Source organism: Hydra viridissima, unplaced genomic scaffold (genome assembly GCF_058129835.1).
Source record: "Hydra viridissima isolate aposymbiotic clone 2 unplaced genomic scaffold, HvirCarnegie_v1 scaffold_2, whole genome shotgun sequence".
Taxonomy (NCBI): domain Eukaryota; kingdom Metazoa; phylum Cnidaria; class Hydrozoa; order Anthoathecata; family Hydridae; genus Hydra; species Hydra viridissima.
Window position 1 is genome coordinate 12,294,469 of NW_028324301.1, and position 24,947 is coordinate 12,319,415.

Genomic DNA, 24,947 nt, shown 5'->3' on the forward strand with positions numbered 1-24,947 from the left:
AGAATATCTATATAACAAAAAAAAAAAAAAAAAAAAAGTAGAGAAAAAGCTTAAACCTCGTTAATTACCAGTAATTTGATAGTAATTTTATAGTAATTTTATAGTAATTTTATAGTAATTTTATAGTAATTTCTATAGTAAGATTTTTCCTTCAACCAAAGACAAAAGCGGATTTCAACACGTTTCTATATGTTGGTTTATTTTCCATAACAGAAGATACATATCATAGGTAAGTACTTTTATTGTTCAATTATTCAATTCAACTCTAATCCACCTCTGCAGGAATTTTTTATCTAGTATCAAAACCACTAACATGATAAACCAGTTAATTATGTTTTACATTATCTTCATCAAAATCTTTTCTATTTTGTTTACTATAAAAATCATAGTTTATATTTGGACTAAAATTTTAAATTAAAATTTTTGGTTGTGAACTTTTTAATGAGGTTGTCCTATAAAAGTATCTATTTAGTCATTTTTTCAAATAAAATTCTGCTGCTAGTTTAAAGTAAACATAGTTTTTAACAAAAAGAAAAAAAAAAAAAGGTTTTAATATTATTCTTAATATCATATCACAACTTTCAATTAATTTAATTTTTGTAAAGTTTCCTTCAACTACTTTAAAGATTCTATTTCAAAGACAATAAAAAGGGTAAAGCATCCCAATTGTGTCCCAATAGCAGAAAAGTACTGTCTAAAAAGTTTGTGACACAAGTGTTGGTCATTTCAGATCTATTTCATTAAAAAAAAATAGTCATTCTCTTAACAATTATGACAATCAATGTATTTATAGCAGTTGCTTTTTGATTTTCAAATTTAATACCAATCAAACTTTAATGCAATCTTATGTTACAAAAAAAAGTTTACAGAAAATAAATAACATAAATGCTAAAAATAGGTTTGTTCCAAGTATTATATATAGGCTTATATTATATATAAGTATTATATATAAGTATTAAAGTATTATATATAAGTATTAAATATAGGCTTTGGAGCAAACAATAAAAAAAATGTACTTTCTAACTTTTATTATTGTTTTTCAGGTAAAAAGCTGAACAGGAAGCAAGAAGTATAGGCAGATATATTGCTCAATCAGATTTATCTACAATTAATACAATGTTATTTTGCGAATCACTTAAAAAATATTTAACTCTTCTTAAATGAAAATTCTTCTTAAAAGGAAGTAAAGAATCAGAATTAGCAAATATATATATATATATATATATATATATATATATATATATATATATATATATATATATATATATATATATATATATATATAAATAAATTGCTAAGTACAAAGTTTATATAACTTAATTTTTTTTGATTAACAATTTTTTGATCTTTTGAGTTTGCTATTACTCTATAACCTCTTATCTCTTCTAATTTTTCTTGTATAAAACTTTTTTTATTTCATTAATGGTTAAAAATGTTGATAGTTAGCAAAAAAGAAACTAGTTAAAAAACTTTTAAGTTTAACATTTAAAGGAAATTGATTCAATTAAAGTTAACTAAGAAAAATACCCAAGTTATTGTGAATTTAATGAGTTTTTAAGAATATTTAAACTTCATTAAACAACATATTTTTATGTTGTCATTGCTGATAATATAAATTAGCATGCTTCATTGAACTATTTTAAATAATACTGGGTTTTTCTTTACTTTGGATCGCTTGTAAGCTTGTCATAACTATAAGAGATTTAGTTGTGAAATCTATTTCATTCTATAGACTTTCATATATACTGTAAATTCTAGATTGAATTGAGCTTGAGATTTGGACAACTACATTGTAATTTATGCAAGAATACAACTGATAAAGAATACATTTTTGCAGTTTTTTCAGAAAAAGCTGCAATACTTTCATAAAAACACTTTCATCAACTTGATTAAATTATTTTCATAATTTGCAAGATATAAAATGGCTATGCTCGATAATGCAATCGAAAGTTCCAAAGAATTAGAAGTTGAAGATGTGCAAGTAGGAACTGAACCAGGTGCAAGGTATTGTTTCATACTGTTACTAAATCATAAAGGATCATTCCTTATCAAATTATCCAAGTTATCTCACTTATAAAAATTGATTTAAAAGGGTGAGGATCCCTCCTACTGTTATCTGCAGTAGTGGAGATTCCATCCTTCAGCATTATTGACATGCTTGTTTTTATAGTTTTTCTCCCTCATATTTCAAAATTCAATTGATGTTTTTGTAATATAGCTCCATTGGAACCAAAAAACACTAGTTTTTAAAGATTCAACAAATTTTCAAAAGTGAATAACCTTTGATTCTCAAATATTCAACATTTTATCATCATATAAAAAAACTTTTTCAAACTCTTTTGGATAATTTAATACAGAATGACTCTAGAAAGAAAATAGTACTTTTAATCTTTTACATATATTATGTACATTTAAAAAACTTAACTTTTTTTTTTTTTATTGTTTACATTACAGGAACCCTAACACATTATTTGCAGCTGATTCATTTGAAGATCTCAGTCATGAGATGGAGGAGTGCATAGAGTTTCACCCTGCAAGTATGATTATTTATGTGAAGTTAGTAGTAAGTTTAGTAAAATGTTTAGTCAGTAATATTTTTTAATAATTATCTAAGATAATATAGTATTCCCTTTCCTTTTAATTGTTTATGTAGTATATTTGCCCTTTGTGCTTTATAAAAATATTATGTGTCATTTAGCATTTCATAAGTCAAAAAGTCATTTGATTTTTTTGTTTAAACTTAGGCAGTCTTTTTACTATCAAATGAAGTATCCTTAAGCAATTAAGCATACATTTTCTTTTTATATATATATATTTTTTTTTTACAAAAAAAAATTATTTTGATGTCTTAAAAAAAAAATTCTTAGTAGATAAAAGTTTCTTATTATTTTGTTTAAAAAAAAAATTTCTTCATGTTATGATTCTGAAATTTAAAAAACAATTTTCTGGGACATTTAGAGTTATAAAAGCTATAGGTAAAGGATTATGAGCTTGTCTTTTTTTTTTTTTTTTAAATAAACTTTTAACTTTTTTTTTTTTTTTTAAATAAATTGAAATAAACTTGATTTAAGGTTATAGTTTTTGTATTTAGATCAGAGTGTATGTATTTATAATTGATTAGTTCTGCATTAATCATTAAATGTCATAATTTTGTCTAAAATTGCAATCTATGGCTTTTTTAAGCAAGAATATTTAGTTTTTTGACACAGATAAATGCAATCCAATCATAGCACCTCCTAAAATTTTGTCACATCTAGAATGTGTTCAAAACCAACTTGAAACAATCCTGTACAATCAACAGTAAGATATAATTGTTTATTCAAATAAAATATAACTTTAGGTTTTGCCATTTTTCTTGAATCCAAAATTCATTTTTGAAAACATTATGAAAGGGATTGATTCATTTCTTTTTTAAAATTGTGATACCTTAAATTTAAATACAGAAAGAGAACTCAAGAACTTGGTTATAAATCACTAGGCACATCTGACTTTACTTTATAAGTTGACAGTTTGTTGTAAATTTAGCAAACAAAATGACTAGCAAAAAAGATATTATCTGTCAGCTTTTTCAATTAGCTGATCTTTTCTTAGTACTTGTAACTAGGCACTAGATGATCGGTATCATTGAGTCAATACCAAGGGGAATGGTCTCAAATAGCGTGGTATTGGTTACAAGCACTAGATAATCGATGCTGAATCTTGGTTCTTGTCTGGTATCGATACAATACTCACAGTATCAAAGTCAAGATCACGCAATTTTGGTATTGAAAGTATTGGTTATATCGGTTTCATTTTGGTACTGATGGTATCATTTGGTATGACAGCTTGGTTCTTCACGAGAATTTGTATTTCATTTTTATAAACAATAAGTAACTTGAAATAGTAAATTTATATTATTATATTGTAATCAAAATTCTCAAGGATCTTGTGGTATCTTATGATATTAAATGATATCATATTTATCATTTAATGCTTCATATGGTATTATAATTTTAACTTAATTATGTGGTATCGTTTCTGTAAATTATAGCCTCATATGGTATCACAGTTTTAATTTAATCTCTTGTGTGGTATTGTTTCTGTGAATTAATTTCTCATCTGGTATCAATCTTTTAATTAAATCTCGCATGCTATCAATTCTTGTCTGGTATTGTCTTTTATTATGTGTGTAATATTCAACAACAAAAGTAAACTAATCATCATTCATCATGCCTCCTACAACATCTTTAATCTGGGATTTTTCAAAAAATAGATAAGTATAGGTTAAATCAACTTAATCTCCAAAAGCTTAAAAAATCTTATTTGTATTTTATTCATAATAAACTTACAATTTCACATTTTCATTTTTTTTTTCTTATTGATATCAAACATGACCATGCGACCATTCGATACAATACGATTCTTTTATTATCAGTATCGTGTGGTATCAAATTGATACTGATGGTATCAACATTAGCATATAAGCTATACCATACTATTCAAGACCATCCTTCTTGGTATCAACTTACACAACACTGATTATGTAGTAGCTATCAATTATATGAGTTAATTCCAATATAACCAATACCTTCAATACTAATATTGCATGACATTAATATTGATTCTATAAGGTATCATATCAATACCAAACAAGAACTGAGACTCAATACTGATTATCTAGAGCCTACTTGTAACTCTGTCAATCAGAATAAGTTTAACTGTCGCCATTAAACTTTTTGAGTCAACTGGTATGTCTGGCAATTTGCAATTAGTGTTACAAAAAAAATATTTCAAATTAGGTTTCATGTAAATAAAATACTTTTTTCAACTTCTGTTTTTCAAATTTTACTGTCCTTTGGTTTTTTCTGTGTAATTTACCATGTTTACTACTACTTTTTAGAATGTTCAAAAAGTTGTGTTGATAATTGAACATCAATTTATTCTTTGACATTTGTTGCAATTTTTGTTTCAGTAATCTTCAGATTTTTAAATTCTTGTATTAAAGAATTTCTTAACCAGTAGTTTAACTTTGATTTCCAGCCTGATCTTGCTTTGCTTTGTACTGAGCCAGTAGTATCGTATGATAGAGCAAGTATACATACATGCATTAATATATATATATATATATATATATATATATATATATATATATATATATATATATATATATATATATATATATATATATATATATATATATATATATATATGCATGTATGTTTGTATTACCTAATTAACTAAATGTAAATATAACACAATTTTATTGCAATCTAAGTACACAGTTTTGGCCAGAGTTTCAGGGTGTGGAAAAACTTCTGGCAATTTTTTCAAAAATTTCAAAGGCATGAAAATACTGTATAAATAACAAAGTTTTTCAACTAAATGAAATAACAAAGTTTATTAGAGCGATAATAATAGCAATAAGCAAAATAATAAACAAAAAAATAACAACAATTGCTCAAAATTACCTTCATAAGCTTCAATACATTTTTTTACATGCTTTGGAAAATTTTTGATGATGGTTGCACATTTTTTAACTGTTATCTTATCTCAGGCATGGCTTACACAGTGGCATATCTTGTTCCCGAGATTTTTTCTTCCAGGATGGAGTAATTTTTGTGTTAAGATCAGGCAAATTAGGCAGCCAGACCTCTTTGCCCCAAAAGCCTGAAAACAGCTCCTTGCAGACAGTACTTGTCATAATGGCGTCTCAGGATTCTGATCAATTCAGCATCGCACCTTGTGGATGTTCTCCAGAGTGATTGCAGTAGTTGGTTTGAGGATGATCTGCAGTCCTTCCGGTGTCCTTTTAATGTTTCATGACATTATATATTAGGGTGGGTCAAATTTTTTTTTTAAGAACCAGCATATTGTGAGGGGTTCCTATATATGTATAGCAGTTTTGTATGTATAGCAGTTTTGAGGTCTGTTCTAGCCTCTGTAGGGGTCACACACAAAATCAGATTTTATACCATTTTAGAGAAAAAGGAGGTATAAGCAACTTTTATCTTAATTGTGTTTTATACCATATTATTGTAATGATTTAGATATACTACGAAAATGTTATATTATATTAGAATAAGGGATATAAGCTTTAAAATGCTTCCTATTCATATATTGCCTTTTTTTAAGCAGATAAGCACTAAAAAGTTTTAGAAATGAAAAGTTAGTGTAAAAAGTTTTTATAGGTTATAGAAAATCTATTTTAAAAAAAGCTATAATTTGTTTGCATCTTTATATAAATTTCTTATTTCTATTGTGCTTTTCAATTAAATTTAGTCATTTTTTCCCTGGATTCCAACAGTTTATTACAAATTTGTGACGCTTTTTTTATGGCCATATCTATTTTCTAATGCCTTCGTGACTATTATTTGAATTCCTCAATGTCCCAATTTACCAATTCATAGTAATCTTTGGCTCCAAGATTTAACGTTGTAGGAAGTTTAAAAAGTCTATTGCATTTAATTAAGAAAACTAGTTAAAGCTATAGCCTTTGAATTTAAGAAAACTAGTTAAAACTACAGCTTTTGAATGGCTGTAGTTTTAACTAGTTTTCTTTCATTGTTTATCATCGCCAATAAAGTATTCTCTGGGTCAGCAAAATATGAGTATTCCTTCAAAATTTGCTCCATTACCTCTTTATATTTTGTATCAGAAACTGCATTTTTTAGTTAGTTGAGCAAGATACCAGAAATTTTGTGTGCAATTGATTGTAAAATAATCTGATTTAATTTGGAACCATCCTGGTGCATAGCATTGTATAATTATTGTAGCCAAGTCAATAAGTTTTTTTGTTGGCTTTTTCTATTAAAATGTATAAGCGTAGAATACGATTTGCTCTTGTGAGCCACCAAGCATGATAAGTGTTTCCAGGAGAATTTTTAGAGATTTTATTTGAAACTTCTCCTGATTGAATAGATAAACAGATACTGTAAAGATATTTTTGATCTGAACTTAGTTCACTAAAGATATTATCAGGAATTAAATGAAAAGAACCATTGATATATTTGAAAGGAACTACTGCTAAATTAGTTAAGTCCTCTGTTATTTTTTTACCGATTTCTCCTTTAAATGATCCAAGGCCAAAAGTTTTTCCATCAATCAACTCAAATACATGTTTAAAGAGAAATTCATTCAAATGGAGTTGACAAACGAGCTATTGCATTGGTCTATCAAGTTCTATTTCTGTTAATTTCATCACTCCTACAAATTTTTCAGTATTTACTACAGTTGCATCACATAAGAGAGCATTTAAAGAACCACTACTGCCAGTTTCAAATATTAAATGAAGAATTTCATTAGCAATGCAGCAAGAAGTTTCATTATCAGGTGTTAGATGATCTATATTGCTGCTGCTTGGTTCTCTGACAATTGCAATATGTTCTTCTTTAATTATCCCTGCAGTTGTTATTGTATTGTCTTTTTTTCCAGCAAAAACAATACATTATAGTTTCAAATTTTCACCTTTTCTCTCATTTACATTTTTTTGTCCAACAAGAAGTCTCTCTTTTTTTTTTTTCCTACAAAACATATTGATTCATTTAGTATACACATATCTTTTAGAGTTGCATTGATAATAGCAGCAGTTGCTCTGCAACTGACGCAATAACGATCTGTTATGGTTCCTAGTTCTTCGTAATGAAACCAATTTTGATTAGATTTTTTTAAGACATAAGATTCTTATAGTTTGTCATATTCATTATTAGATTCATCTAATATAATATTTTCCTCAGATTCATACAAATTGTCATTGGTAATGCTATCCATGTCTTTCTCAACATTTTTATGTGCATTTAACTGTTTTTGCCTTGTTACAAATTGTTTTTTCTGAGTTTCGGTTTTTTTAAAGTAGATGTATAGGCACAATTAAGTAGACCAAGTTGATTTGTGCTTTTTTTCTGCCTAAGAAATGCATCCCACTTTATTAACACTTTAAAAGTACATCTTCATTTCTCTCTTTCTACTCCTAAATCATAACAATTACATGAATATGTATGAAACATGTTGTCAAAATCTTTCAATTTGTCATAAAAATTGGCATTTCTTCTAAGTCTTGCAGTCATTTAAATTGGATGCTTTTTCATTAATCTGCATACTTTTGAGAAAACTCCCTCTGTTTTAATTATTGGAAAACTGAATATTATGCCAAATATTTTCAGTTTCAGTGGTAACTAGTCTGTAACATTCATGAACAGAACCTGACCCTTTGCCTTTAGCATCTTCATCTCATTAAACATAATAGCAATATTTCACATCTCTTTTTGTAGGAATCATTGCAGTTGGAAATTTAGAACCTTGTCCAAATGTAAAGTTGTCAATGTTACTGTGAGTATGAAATATTGCCATGATACAATTAGTTGCTTATTATTAGTTATATATTATATTTAACTGCTAAAAAATAAAAAGTACACAAATATATACACGCACAAACACTAAATATACCATGTATAGTAAAAAAAATGTAATAAATAAATTTGCATTGTAGCATATCTAATGTTATGGTGACTTGATATCATATTTGAAAACTTTACTTAAGGCTTTTAACAAAAGAATTTAAAGCAAAAAAAAAAAGATCTCTTTTCTTTTGTATATGGTTCGCTGCTTGAACACAGTTGTTTGAACAATGTCAGTCGTCTGCATCCCCACATTGTACAACTCCACGTTTGTAACATGTTGATTTTCACAATCCATAAAGTAATCACAACTGAAAATAAACAAATCACTAAGGCTCTTTCTGGATCAAAATTTCATATAGAAACCAGTGCAATCAAAATGTTTGACTAAAAAACATATCAATACAAAAACAGCAAAATTTAAAATTGCCAGAACTTTTTCTGCACCCTTTATATTGTCAGTTCAATGATTTACAAATTTATTGTTTATGTAGTACTCCTGACATAGTTTCTTTCTTGCTGTTGGATACATTCAAAGATGATCCTCAACAACTTTCTGGAGGAATTCTAATTGGTTTATTGTGAGTCAACAAGTCCCTGTATTCCTGAATAAACTCCATAAGCTCCACTTTATTCCTGAATTAACTCCATGCAACTCGATATTCAACATGGTCATTTATTACTTCAATGACTGTTCCTTAGTTTGCCTAAAATCATCTCCAGCCCTCCACAAATCTGGATCAACCACAACAGATCCATATGAAAGTTGTTCATTTAAAGCAGGGTCAATAACTTAACTCTACAAATATCTTCCTAATTCTCAAAGAAAAGCCAAGCTAACAAGTTCCTCTGACAGTTACCATAAATGATTGGAAAACTTCTGCAATATTTGCTTTGAGATAGTAGAATGAATAAAAAGAGTACTCAAGAAGAGACTTGAGCAGCAGAAAGTCACTGTAGGGAGCACCAAATGCTTGAAGTGCAGAGATGTATGCTTTCAGGTAGATATGTCCTGCAAATACACACATCATATAATCCTCTTTTCTCTACTGAAGTCAGCTTGAATTGAGCCTTGAGCACCCAGATCAATATCAAAATTGTACAACTTGTGAAATTACCTACCATTGTTAGTTTTTGACTTAGTTGAGGCCTCAGCAAGGTGTCAAATTTCAACTATTTGTCCTTAAAAATCCATTTATTCTCAAAGCTTTTTTTTTTTTAAAGAAATGGTTGTACAAAAATGATTGAAGTATTTCCCTTAATTCCATCAGGAGATGAATAATTGCTTTTGCAAATATTTATCCTAATCATTTATTGTTAATAGTTAAAGTGTAATGAAACAGTTGTTGTTACTGAATGTTGGAAACTGGTTTACTTTTATGTTCTTAGTATTAACAACTTGATTCTTTTTGTATAGGTTCATCATCTTCAGAAATTTTATTAATAAAGGATTTTAAAAAAATTAATCAACCTGGTATTGATGATGAAACAGTGGATGGTGAGTAACAATATTTTTTAATTAAATAATAACACTTGTTAACTTTTAGTCATAGAAAAGTGTTATTGCTAAAAAAGTCTAAGAATGTAAAAATACATAAGTATTTTTGACAGTCAATTCATCTGTCAAAACTTTTTTCCATCAGCAGTTAGCTAAGAACTCTGTTTAGAGAAACTATTCAAGTAATAATGAAGATGTACTTATTATTTGAAATGAACCTTGCTATCCACTTCAGGCAGTTTAAGCCTAACTCTTTTTACCAATAGAACCTTATCATGTTGAGATTTATACCCATTAACTTTTGAACTAGATGCTGAAACATTTTAAATTCTTTGCTTAACAGCTTTTAAATGTCATGGAAATGTTGGTAGAATAAGTTGCTGGCATGTCTTAAGTTCATTACTGGACACACCTGACATCAGAAGAGGGAATTGCCCCAATCTATCATACCAAATTGCATTTCTGCAGAGAAGTTCCGCTTAAGGTCATTTTTATCAAAAATGCAAACATCACTGATTTCTGTCAGAATTTCTTGCACTTGAGCACTTAAAATTGGACATTTCAATTAACTTTTGAAATGGTTGATGTTGATTTTGAAATGATGCAGATAATTTTTTTTCTGTTGGGTATTTATCAAGTTCATGCATAAGGGAGATAAGTCTCTTCAGTCAATCCATGTTAAAAATGCTACTAATCTCTATCATGTTCTGTATGAAATAATTATATTAATTACAGTGATATTAAAAATTATTTTAAAATTTAGTTGAACTTGCTCTGCAATAATTTCTTAATTGATTATTTTCCAAAAGTTTTGATTCCTGTGGTGCAATATATGTGTTTGTGTTTGTGTGTGTGTGTGCGCATATATATATATATATATATATATATATATATATATATATATATATATATATATATATATATATATATACATATATATACATATATATATGTATATATATACAATGAATGGTTGATAAGATATGACGATTCATAGTTACGCTTAGAAAACAATTTTTTTTCCTTGACACTGACATTTGGACATGTTGATCTTTTATGCGCTGCAAGGCGTTCCTTCGACCATTGAACAGTTTTGTTACATGCTAAACAAGTGCCAGAACGCTTCTCTCGATAAAGATTTGTCAAATAATTTGAAATTTTGATGTTTTCCATTTAAAACATTTTGAATGACGAAAATACACAATTTCTTGATTCTAAATCACTTTAAGTTGTAGTAAGAAACACTCACAAAAGTTTATATTGATTGATTATATGTAGCTTGAACCAAAAAGAAACAGATAAGTAATGAAAAACTCGTAAAAAGTAGATAATTATACAAAAATAATTTCAGACATTTGATTCAGATAATTTAAATTTTTTGTTTCTGTTAAAGTGTCTGCGCAGACGTCGGCGCCAATGTCTTCGCAGATATGTACATATATTTGTCTGCGCAGATCTGCGCAGACACATTTTCTGAACCCTTATATATATATATATATATATATATATATATATATATTAGGGTGTTTCTTATTTTTGAAGATTCGATTTTTGCATGGGCCACCCTGCCATTTGGTTCATTATCATAAAAAAGTAATGCACTTTTTTTTTTTTTTTTTTAGAATGATTTTTAGGGGTCGCTACCGACCCTACAGTATTGCGCAAATGTACCCTAAAAATGCTTATGTTGCGTATGATGTTATGCAACAAAAGTGGTTGGTGCTTAGCGTACAAACCTCTTTTAACTAGTAATTTTTTTACTTTTAGTGTGCAGAATTGTGTCTATAATGCTTAATTGCTTCTTTTGCAGGTTAAACTAGTGTAACTACTGTACAATGATGGCTTCATCAACCAGTGCAACGATAGCTACCAGAAAGAAAACGGAGATATGGCTTATTGGACAGATGTCCTCTTCTTTAGATTGTGTTATGCTTCCATCAAAAAGGGAAGTGTTGGCCCTTTTCTTCCATTACAAGCAGATTGCCAAGCAAAGCATTAGGGAAGCATTACATTCCACAGCAAATGATGTTTTTGAAGTTTGGTCAAAGGCCCGAATACCAGTGCAATTAAAGAAGCACGCTGTCCCTAAAATCGAAAACATTTACAAGGAATGGGAAAAGTTGAAGAAAAATAAAGAGAATAAAGCTAAGCGTTCAGATTATTTGAAACAAAAGGAAGACCAATGGAATAAAGGGTTAGCAGAACTATTCGATATTGCCCATGCCAACGCATTGGAAATGATCACCATTCAGGAGGATAAGAACTTCCTATTATGCCAAAGCGAGAAAATTCGGAGAGGCAAAATGGGTCTAGTCGATAAGAAATTGGCAAAGCAAGAAGAAGTATCAAGAAAAAGACAAAAAGAAATGAACCGAAAAAGGGACCGAGAGGAGATGGCAAGAAAATCTCGAGAAGAAACAGTTGTTCTTTCATCATCTTCTGAAGGTGAAGATAACCCTAAAGAAGATAGCATAACTCAAGAAGATGACTCGCCTAGTAACCAAGATGACCCTGAGCCATCAACTTCAGGTACACCGTGCTCGCTGGATGGCGAAAGCTATTTATAGTGGCGAGCAAAATAATAGGTGTGAATAATAAATTTCACTTAAATTGAAATTTTACAGTATATTTTATAAAGTGACATCTAGGAACTGATTGCTACACAAACTATGCTTATTTTATTATAACAGAGAGCAGTATATTTCCAATTTCTTACAAATTTATGAGGGGAATACCCTATTTGTATATTTAACCTACAAATTTGGTGGAGCAAAATAATAGGTGTGTGTTTATTTTAACCTGTTTGCTTCAGGATTAAAAACATTTTATTATTTTTATTTGTTGTTGATATAAAGGTAAGGTCAATATTTATGCAACTTATATAAAATAATAACATATCATATTTGTATTAAATTAGAATTAGATATAAAATGGGACGAGGAAAACATTGCACAGCGATAGAAAGAAAACTTATTAGAAATTTAAGAAAACAAGGAAAAACTTACAAGGAAATTTCAGTTACGATGGGATGTTCTCAAAATAAAGTTACAAATGCCTTAAAACCAGAAAAATCACGTGAGAATAGAGGAAGACCACGCAAAACGTGTCAGCGTACGGATGATCACATTACAATTATTTCAAAAAAAGACCCATTCAAGCCAGCAACAAAAATTTTAAATGAAATTAATGAAAATATTAGTGTTTGGACAGTTAGAAGAAGGCTTTTAGAAAGTAAGTTGCCAGCTCGAACTCCGAGGAAAGTACCATTAATTGGTAGAAAGAACATTATGAAAAGAAAAATTTCTGCAAAAAATCATATTGCTTGGCGGGGACCAGATATGACCAAAAAATGGCGTAATATTTTGTGGAGTGATGAAACTAAGATTAATTTATTTAATTCTGATGGAAAACAGTATGTAAGAAGACCATCAAAGCAAGAACTTTCACCTCGCTTCACTGCGAAAACAGTGAAACACGGCGGAGGAAATATAATGGTGTGGGGTCGCTTTTCCTGGTACGGTGTGGGGCCACTTTTTTTAATCAAAGATATTATGACCCAATATACATATGTAGACATACTAAATAATGTCATGTTGGCATTTGCCGAAGAAAATATGCCGATAATTTGGCATTTCCAACAGGACTGCGACCCAAAACATACATCCAAAGCTGCGAAAGAGTGGCTTACGACCAATAATGTAAAAGTTTTAGAATGGCCACCTCAGTCACCGGATCTAAATCCTATTGAAAATTTATGGAGGCAGTTAAAACTTAAAATTTCTGGACAAAATCCAAAATATAGAAATGAACTGTGGATGATGCTCCAGGAGGCTTGGTACAGCATTCCTGTAGAAGTTTGCAGAAAACTAGTGGATTATATGCCGTCAAGATGCACGGAAGTATTAAAAAATAAAGGGTATGCAACAAAATATTAATAATTTGCAACCCTATTGGCTCCCATTCTCAATTTTTAATTTACACCTATTATTTTGCTCGGTATGGAGTTTATTTTTTTTAAATTAAAATATATTATATATATTTAATAACTTAATTTTTATTAATTTCTGTTTATTTATGTAATAAAATAAAAGTTCTAACAAAAATTCAAATTTTTATTTTATTTGTTTTAAAGATATTCTCGTATTTGTTAATTTTTTGGTTTGCACCTATTATTTTGCTCGCCACTGTATGCGTTGAAGATTTGGATGTTTAGAGACCAATTCAGATTGACAAAAAGAGAGGAGAAGGGAATAAGGGATATTTGCCTTTTCACGGTTCGACTGTACATTACAGCCTGGTACAGATCTCCTGAAGCAACCTCAGCTCCTAGACTTGATCTGCAGCTCTTGAAAGACTTGGATGCCTACAAGACCCAGCATCCTGAGATCTCGAAAATTGCTGTGAATAAGTTACAAGGGCATCTATGGTACCTATCAGAGGAACTTGTTGCTTTAGCTTTTTTTGATGATAAGGTTCGCCCTGAGACGAAGGTCAAGATGGTCCAAGCATTGAACAATGTTTCAGATCAGATACATATGAAACGGGCTACTGTGGGCTGCTCAGTTATCCAAGAAAAGAAACTGGAGGACTTTGTCACGTTTAATACACGAAGATTTTTCAGCATCACAGGACTTCCATCACACTTTCTTCAAAACAGTGTAAGAGAATGGGAACATAATGATGAGTTCAAGACTGTAAAGTCCACTGTTCGAAGCATGAAGGTTGTCAACGACATTGCAGAATGTGGCGTAGCACTAATGGACGAATATAATAGACTACATACAAATAACGAAGAGCAAAAGCAGTTCCTGTTGCTGGTAGTTCAAAAATATAGACAGAAATATCCTGACAGAAAAAAGACAACTCTCATGAGTGATTAATCTTAGTACAGTAACTATTGTCTTTAATAAACCTACAATCAAATTAAAAAAGCATGTTTATTGCTGTCTTTTAATAAATAAGTAGAAATGCAATGACAGAAAATGGATGTTTTTAATGCATGTAATAAGTGAATAAATGTGTACCAAGTAAATGAGTCATTATCACCAGTCTCCATCAGTTTTATGATTTTTTCCTATGTTAATGACTAAGAGCGCATAGTAAAGTATGCCTTAAATTTCAATGACTGGTAGCGCCCAGTAAAAATGTTTTCTTCCCCTAGAAATTTTTACACATTTATTTTCTCACCAAAATGAACCATTTCATTGGGTGGCCCACTGAAAAACAAAAAAAAAAAATTTTAACCCCAAATAAGAAACACCCTAATATATATATATATATATATATATATATATATATATATATATATATATATATATATATATATATATATATAAGGGTTCAGAAAATGTGTCTGCGCAGATCTGCGCAGACAAATATATGTACATATCTGCGAAGACATTGGCGCCGACGTCTGCGCAGACACTTTAACAGAAACAAAAAATTTAAATTATCTGAATCAAATGTCTGAAATTATTTTTGTATAATTATCTACTTTTTACGAGTTTTTCATTACTTATCTGTTTCTTTTTGGTTCAAGCTACATATAATCAATCAATATAAACTTTTGTGAGTGTTTCTTACTACAACTTAAAGTGATTTAGAATCAAGAAATTGTGTATTTTCGTCATTCAAAATGTTTTAAATGGAAAACATCAAAATTTCAAATTATTTGACAAATCTTTATCAAGAGAAGCGTTCTGGCACTTGTTTAGCATGTAACAAAACTGTTCAATGGTCGAAGGAACGCCTTGCAGCGCATAAAAGATCAACATGTCCAAATGTCAGTGTCAAGGAAAAAAAATTGTTTTCTAAGCGTAACTATGAATCGTCATATCTTATCAATCATTCTCAGCAACTTCCGTCTACGTCTGATTCACCGACGCAGCATGTACATCCACCAATTAATGAAGAGCTCAAAAATGATATTGACACGAAGCTTGCTAATTTCTTTCACCGTACGGGTATATCATTTCGTTTAGTCGAATCAGAGGCCTTTAACGATTTCGTTAAGTCGCTCAATCCATCGTACGCATCTGTCATCCTGAATGCTAAAGCCTTATCAGGATCTCTGCTCGATAAACAATACACAAAATGTTCTACTTCTGTAATTAAAATTTTGAAATCTGAAACAAACTTAACATTGATGTCTGACGGCTGGACGAACATAAGAGGCGATCACATAGTGAATTTTTGTATTATAAAGTGCCTAATCAGAAGCCTTTTTTTTTACACCTCAATAAATACATTCAAAATCATTCAGAATTCATCTGCAGTTGCCACGGCAATCTTACATGTTATTGAGAAGATTGGTTCACAAAAATTTACCAGTTTTATAAGCGACAACACTCCTGTTATGAAATCAGGGTAGAGGATCATTGAGGAGAAATATCCACACATCTCGGCTAGCGGATGCGGAGCTCATGGAGTCAACTTGCTTGTGAAGGACATAGTTTCTACAACTGAGGCCACAAAAACAGCTAAAGATACTGAGAAAATCATCAAATATGTGAAAATTTATCACATTTTAAAAGCAAAGTTTGATGAAAGACAAGTTGCAGCAAACATTTCTCTTGTCCATGCCTGTATCTACACCATAGTTTAGTTATTATAAATCAATGAGCAGTCTGCAGCTATCAAAATATGTTCTTATTAAGTTGGTAAACAAAGAAAGAACATTACTGAAGGAAATTCAACCAAAGAATACATCTGCTGATGTTATGGTGTTGATAAAATCTAACCCATTTTGGGACTGTCTCTCTATGCTTGTCAAAAGCATTGAATTTCCTTCCAATGTGATCAGAAAGCTAGAAAGTGATGAAGCTCCAATGTCTCTCATGTATGATTACTTTGGTCAAATGTACAATTCATATATGGACAATCAAGACATACAACAAAAAGTGCAATCTTGCCTCAATTTCCTCTTTACACCAGGTATTGGAATTGCTTTCATATTAACGCCCAAAAATGTCGCACAAGGTTTATATTTGAATGAAGATAAAACCGATTTTAACACTGCTACAGTTGAATTCACCAAAAAGATCAAAGCTGAAATAGCTGACACTACTGAGGATGAATTGATTGCTTTTTTAGGAGAAATGGCTGCACTGCCTGAGAGAAGAAAGGAAACAATATTCAAGATAAACGCGCAAAATTATTGGAGCATTATCGATCGTGATAAATATCCTGCTCTTTACGAAATTGCTAAGCCTATTAATGAAATGATCTGCTCATTGGCTACAGCAGAAAGAGCTTGGTTGACCTTTTGATTTATTCACTCGCAACTAAGAAATTGTCTTATGAAAGAGAGTTGAAAAGCTGGTATTCTTGTATACCAATAGCGTGCTAATGGACACAAATAACAAGACTGATTACATTCTTAAAGAAGGTGCAATTCTCAATGAAATTGAATGTCAAGAAATCACCGAATAGGCGCCAGCATTATATTTTTTTATTACTGTAAGAATCTTTAAAAACTCCTATTGTTACTAATCACTGAATTTATAATAAAGTTAAAATATTACTTAAAACATTTTTTAAGTTGAAAACTTTTTTTCTTGATTTCAAAAAATCGACTGCAAAGCAATAAATTTTGTTGGCGCAGTCGTTGGCGCAGACAAATTACACTGTCTGCGCAGATCTGCGCAGACAGTCCGAACCCTAATATATATATATATATATACAGTACTGTGAATAAGTTTTAGCCCACTTATTAAAACTTGTGTTTTTTTAACAGATTTTGAATAATAGCTTCCAATTATTTTTTTATATAAAATAATGTCTAATTTCAATCAATACTAAACACTATTTTCACAAAAAAAAGCAATATTTATCAAAATTTTACATAGATTTTTGTATTTAGATATCTAACGTGTTTATTTTTATTGTATGCTGATCTAAACCCAATTTGAATCAGCTCGTTTGTTTTTAGTTTGCTCTTGCATTTTTGTTTATTTATTGCTGTGAAGGCTTCATATTAGATGATAGTACAGTTTACAAAGATATTTCATAGATACTGTGTGTTTAATATTTTTTGTTTTTTTAAGAGCGAAACTTCTAGTTTACGTTTTGTTTTGTTTTTTTTTCTTTTGTATTATTATTTTTATTGTTATTTAAGTAATAAAATGGGTAAAATTCCACTACTGGAACGTAAAAAAACTATCGTGCTTCATGAAGTAGGTTATTCTCAACAACAAATTGTCTAAATAACAAAATATTCAAGGACAGCCATTAGAGAAATTATTAAAAAATTTAAAAATGCGGGATCTCTTGAGGATAAAACTCGAAGTGTAAGACCTCCAAAGCTTATAAAATATGACATAAAGTATTTTAAAAATGTGTCTCTGCAAAATAGGGAAAAAACTCTAGTGAACTAGCCCAAGACATTCAGGCTGCGACTGGGACAAATGTTTCCTCAGCTTGCATTCAACAACATTTGCTAAAAGCTGGGTTAAGAGGGTGTGTTGCATTTCGAAAGCCTTTACTACATCATGGCAATAAAGAAAAAAGACTTAAAAATGAAAAATAGCATAATAATTTGACGCAAGGAATAAACCGTGTACTATACACAGGCGAATCAAAATTTGAATTGTTCGGTAGCAGAAGATGACAGTATGTAAGAAGAAGGGTAGGAGAGGCTTATCGCTCTGATTGTCTACATCCAACAATCAAGCATGGCGGAGGTTCTGTTTTAGTTTGGGGTTGTATTTCATCATCTGGAGTAGATGATTTAATCAAAATTGATGGCAAACTGACAGGAGAACAGTATAAAGAAATTTTAAGACATCATGCAATAACATCTGGAATGAGACTAATTGGTAATAATTTCATTCTACAGCAAGACAATGATCCCAAACATTGTTCCCGAGTGGCCAAAAAATATTTACAGGACATGTGTGAGGAGGGAGTTTTCGAAGTAATGAACTGGCTTCCTCAAAGTCCAGATTTGAACATTATTGAATATGTTTGGGATTATTTGGATAAAAAAAAGGCTGAATATAACCCCAAAAATGTTGAAGAATGTTTTCGAATGTTAAAAAGAGAGTGGGACAATATTCCACAAAAATTCATTACAAATTTATTTGAACCATTTTCCAGGATATTCGCTTCTGTGATCAACGCAAAAGGCGGACATACGAAGTATTAATTGTTCTTTCTTTTTGTATCATATTTTATCAAATTATTTCTAGATATTTTTGTTTATAATATGTGTCTATAAGCCTGATTTTTTTTTACTTCATAAGTCCTTCATATTTTTACGATAAAATCAAAAAAAATTATAAACTTATGGTGGGCTAAAACTTATTTACAGTACTGTGTATATATATATATATATATATATATATATATATATATATATATATATATATATATATATATATATATATATATATATATATAGACACACACACACATACACACACATATTAGGATTGGCCAAAATCAAAGATTTGAAAATTACCCCTAGCTGCGTGAAAAATTACCCCTAGCTGCGTGAAAAATTGTTCCTTAACATATTCAAAGTATTATTTTTAAAAAAATGTTATAGGATGATTCTGAGTACTGCAAATTTGCTTTAAAGATTTGAGTTTTTATGCTAAAATATTCCCCAAAAAAAGATATCAAAGGTGAAGGTAAAGAAGTGATAGGGGGGTGAGGAACATTTGTATCAATTCCAAATGTTCAAAATGCATTTTTTATAATGAAAATTATGTTTTACTTTTATAATATAAATCAATTATTACATATAATCCACTTTCCTTTAGTTGTAGTGTTGTGATAATGGGGAAAAAAAGTTAATCTTTGTATTGAACCATTTCAGAGAATAGTTGCTTCTTACACAAATCACCAACAAGTTTTCTATGAGTTTCAACCACTTCAAAAATTTTGTTTTGTACTGCCTCATGATATAATTAACTAAACATTTTATATATAAAATGTAATAGAATTTTTCAATATGTTTTATAAATGTTTTACTTTCGTAAGAATCTGAAGATAATCCAAGCATAACTTGATTCTTTGCTCAGCAGCATCATTGGCAACCTTGACTGTTTTAATGAAAGATTTCATCTTCAAATAATTTCCATCTTCCTGCCATTCTGAAGGAGGAAGTTTGAGCTATTTGCCATTATTGTTCAAATTATGAAAGAGAAAACAAGATCATTTCCCAATATGACAAAAGCTCTGAATTCTCTTGGATGGATGGAAGTGTAGGTTTTCTAGAATTTGTAGCAAGTGGTTTTTCCACATCTTTCAACTTTAACACAGTTTTAGTTTTTTCATTTGCAGAAAGTTTATTAGAAAAGAGACTGAAGACTGACACATCCTCCTCAGTTAGATACTATAAGTGCCTTTTAAGTACTTCTTGAGCTGTATGAGCTGCAACAGAGAAGCCTGAAATCTTTCCCAGAGCTTCTAGATCTTTGTATAACTGAGTATCATTAACTTGTGCATCAGAACCTTTTGTTGCTTCTAGCCAAGCTTTAACATACAGAGCTGATCTAAAAATCAAAAAGATTTTTAATTTTACTACATCAGAATTAAGTAAATCTTCTTTAAAGATAAACATCTTTGGTGTGTACAATAAATGTGACATCCATCTGGCATGATGATTCGCTTCACAAGTTTTTCATATTTTAGGTTCTGGTCTGCCAAAGAGATAAAAAGCTAGTTCTGCAGCTACTTTTAATCATCTTGTGGATGTTTAGAACATATAAGTTTCGCCTGCATTCTTTTTGAGGAAAGAATTTTTAAGATCTAGGGACCTATTTAAGTTTTTGAGTGGAACCTTCTCTGAACTAATCCATTCTTTCTGAAAATCTTTGAAATCTATATTGACATCAGCTTTTGTTTCTTTTTTAAATGAAGAGTTCCAAAATGCTCCTAGGATCAATTTCCAAATATGATGGCGACAAGCAAGCCAAAGAAGAGTTTTCATTGATTTGCTTTTCTCTAGAAGAGTTGCAGCTCCATTCTTAACTTCTGTATTACAAGCAGTCGTTTCAAAAACCTGGGCAACAATGTTAGCTTTAAGATTACATTCTTCTAAGTCTTCTATGACTTCCTTGCAAGTAGCAAGTCCTGTGCCAGACTGTAAAGGTTTTATTGATAATATTTTACCTTTAACAGAATTAGGAGTATTACTCACCAAAGCTGTTAAATACTCAAACTTTTGGCCAGAGATTTGTTTCAAATGTTTCCCATCCCAGTGAAGTGTCAAATAATCTAATTAAACCTTACTTTTAAATTCTGTTATTTTTTTTAATGGTATTTATTGAAATGTTCACATCCTAAGGTTTAACACCCCCTGCATAAAATGAAAATAAAAGTTTAAAGATTGGTCAATAATAATTTTTTTTTGTTAATACAAAACCAACCTAGAACTAGAATTGTAGAAGCATTCATCATTAGCTGAGGATTTGATAGCTTAGTTCTATCTGCAGTTGCTGTTATAATTAGATGAATAAAGTTTCTTGGTAAAGTCAGAGTAATAGTATCTGATCCAGTATTTTTTTTTGCCTCAGGATCACTTTTAGAAGAATTCTGAGATGCAGAAACCATAGAACTATTAGGTTCAGTGACAAGATATTCTGAGTCACTGCTATAGATATCCAACTGAATAGTTTCTTCATCATTCATTTTTCTTCTCTTTTCCTTCCCAGTCACCATCAGTTTATTTTCCATTCTTGCTTTTTTTCTCCTAACACTGGAGTCTAGCACATTATCTTTTACACCAATTCCTCCAGTTTTTATTCCATTTTTGAGAGCTGTAAACCAGGCAATATCTTCATCTGCATCTTTTGCTGGTGTGGATTTTTTAATGTCATCTTTCTAACTAAGAGAAGTGATATCAAAAATTCAATTAAATGTTTGAGTGAAGCTCTGTTCAAGTAAATTCTTTTTATTGAAGTGCTTACTTTTAGATTTTGCAAGCAACCTCCATTTTTCATGTAGTTTTAGAATATTTTCAATACTGTACTTGTCTTGCTTATAGTGAATATCGGCTTTATCCCAGAATAGTTTGACTGACTTCATAGTATTGCAGCTAACTTAGATTTTGAAATGTTGCTTTGAGCATGCAATGCCTCCCTAACTTTAGAAAACTCTTCATAGGAACTATCAATAATTTTCAAGTGATACCTTAAAATGTAAGACACAAATTAAGTTAAAACTCTAAATAAACTTTTAAAAGCCTTAAATAATATCAGTCAGACTTAAAATAGTGTTAAGTCTAACCTAAAAAATTTGTAAACATTTCTGGTAGTGGGCAGAGAGCTTGTTTTTAAATCTTTTAAAGGATATCTAACCAATTATATTTTGTTTGTTGACTTCAATACTTTCACGTATTTCTTTTTCACAGACTTTTTTTAATTTTTCTGATTTAATATCTTTTTTTTTCTGTTTATGAGGTGTTGTTCTTTTCATCGTCTTTTTACTTTGAAACACATAGACTGTAATTTAAAAAAAAAGAGCACCAATTAATTACTATACCTTGTTTATTATTACACCTTTTTATGAGGTTTGCCTATGAAAAAAGAAGCATTCTGCAATTACTTGATAAGTATTTTGCAGAATAAATTTAAAAATTGGCATAACTTTTATGGAAGTATTTTGTTTATGTTTTAGTATAATATTATAAATATAAAGAGAAAATGCGGCAGTACTCAGACATACCCCAGAAAAATCTTTTATATCAAAAAATGCTTTTAATAATAAAAAGAACAATATTTATTTCAGCCATCATCACAATATCTTTTTTGAAAAATTTACATGACAGTGTGGCCTGCCCTAATGTATATATTAGATTTTGATGTGCTACCCTATTATTTTGTTCTTTTATATAAGAAATAACTATTACCAAATATGGGCTCATTTGGACAATACTTAGAGGTAACTCAAGGATGATGAAGTTTTTAAGTACTTCCAGGTCAAGGTTACAGTTATTAAAAATTATTGAGACATTAATATATTTCTTATTATTCTATTTTTTCGCAAACTGACATTGACACCCATTTAATAAAAGAAATCTGACTATATCATAGTTATCATATTGTGTAGTTTTGTGCAGAATTACATGATAGGTTAACCCTAAATATTATTTATTAAGTGTAAATGCACAGGTTAATCTTAACAAAATTGTTTTGCAAGATAATTTACATATTCTGTAATATAAATCAAACTTTGAATAAAAAATATATTTAATTTCTAAATAAAGTAAATTTCTTTTGATTTTAGATATAAAATGTCAGTAGCAACTAGATTTCAACCCAGGTGTATCTACTTGTAGATGATGTACTTGTTGTGTACGGCTATTGTTTTTTGTTTTTTTTGCATCACCACATAGAAATAAAAGAAACTGTAAGATAATCAATATCAGTTAAAGTTACAAGATTGCTAAGCTCTGGCATAATCTTGAGTTCCTATGAAAGAAAACCAAAATTGTCAAAAAAAACAACTGAAACAATCAATTTGCAGCAGATTTTCCATTGTGTTTTTTTAGCAAATGCCATTCTTCCAACGATTTGAAATGTTTGAAGAATGACACTTTAAAGAAAAACAAAAGAAAATCTGCAACTCAACAAGCATGAGAAAATGCATGTACATTCACATTGAATCTATAATTTGATATGATTTATGCTTATGCTATGAGCATGATTACTATTCAAAACAAAGACTACTTGCTTGCACAGTGAGAGAGCTGCTGTAAAGCTGGATTAGATCTTATATTAAAAATAATAGAAAAAAGGGCAGCTGAAAGTAAAAGAAAATATGATCCTTGATGTCAATTAATTGAAGATCAGGATATGCAGTGCATTCAGACTGCACCAGAACAGATCTCATCATGTAAAAGAGATAGTTGAAATGTAGAAACTGAAGATGAGTTTGCCACTGGAGCAGTTGGAAGCCTCATATTTTTTATCTCAAGAGAAAAAAGAGGGGTACAAAAATGGTTGTTACACCAAGTTGGTAGCTGCTTTAAACAGAAAAAAACTGTTTGATTGGAAATCTGTGTTTATTATTACTGAAAAAGTCAAAATATTTACTAGTTTTGAAGAAAAGTAATGTTTTTAAGAGGTCTAAAGAAAAACTGTTTCATTGATATCAAGAGATATGAAGCTGGAATGGAAGGTCATGCTGGTGGTTTTGTCAGAGAAAGCACAATCAAATATTGTTATAAGAATCTTCAAGAAAGTAAACCTAAAGATGATTATAAAGAGTTCTTGGAATTGTCCTTGCCTTTCTTGTTGTCATTCTTTAAAGAAGAGTTTTATTTATGATCTCCAGAGCTTCAGCATGTGCAATTTCAAACATATGTAAATGCATATTGCAATGACAAAATTTTTTTGAAAGATATTCTTAGTCTCATCCCTTCATTTTGCTCCTTTTATAATGTGTAACAACTGTGCCAAGTTTCTTTTAGATGTATTTGCTGATAGCTCAGTGATTTGCTATATTGTTTGACAGAGTGGTAATAAGAATTTTTAAAGTTGCTGTTAAGATTTAAGCATCTAATCTTTTGAAAAAATTGACAAATAGTTATACAGTACACAACACAAACTGTCACAGTATAAAATCACATATTATTACTGTCAGGTGTTATGGGAAGTCCCAGTTGGGCTGTCCTATAAGAATTGTGTCGCAGTATTTTTCCCATTTATACAAAATTAACAGACTATTTTGGCAAGTATAACAGTAATCACAGAAAAGTATCTACCTTCTGGATTCTTTATGCATTCCAATTTACCAAGGCCTCCACATCATCACTAAAAAACGCCACTACATTCAGCATTGATTGGAAATAAGAAAAATCCTTTTCACAGAACTGTCTCACAGAAGGAGTAAGAAAAGTAATTTATGCAAAAGTTACATGGTTTATTTGATATTGCACATGCTGAAGTTCTGACCATGGTAAATCAACCTGAAAACAGAGAATTTCTTCAGGGAGGCAGGGTAGCATAGGTACAGTTGACATGAAGCTTGCAAAAAGAATAAAAATTTTAAAAATAGCCACCGGAGCAAGAAACATATAAGGTAAGCAAGGCTAAGTGGATAGAATAAATGAAAAAGAATATAGAGTT

General features: G+C 29.9%; 1 protein-coding gene across 5 annotated transcripts in view; it reads left to right on the top strand.

Moving 5' to 3' along the window:
- Positions 1-24,947, top strand: part of LOC145197487 (protein SAND-like) — a 54,610-nt gene continuing 29,663 nt past the window's right edge. The window contains exons 1-5 of one of the 5 annotated variants that reach the window (XM_090080199.1): positions 73-229; positions 1,044-1,069; positions 1,759-2,004; positions 2,455-2,537; positions 9,790-9,870. In XM_090080199.1, the coding sequence (XP_089936325.1) occupies positions 1,922-2,004; positions 2,455-2,537; positions 9,790-9,870 (247 nt within the window). In that variant the 5' untranslated portion in view covers positions 73-229; positions 1,044-1,069; positions 1,759-1,921. Of the gene's footprint in view, positions 230-1,043; positions 1,070-1,159; positions 1,184-1,385; positions 2,005-2,454; positions 2,538-9,789; positions 9,871-24,947 lie in introns of those variants that run through there. The other 4 variants (XM_090080198.1, XM_090080200.1, XM_090080201.1 and 1 more) reach the window with 4 other exon arrangements.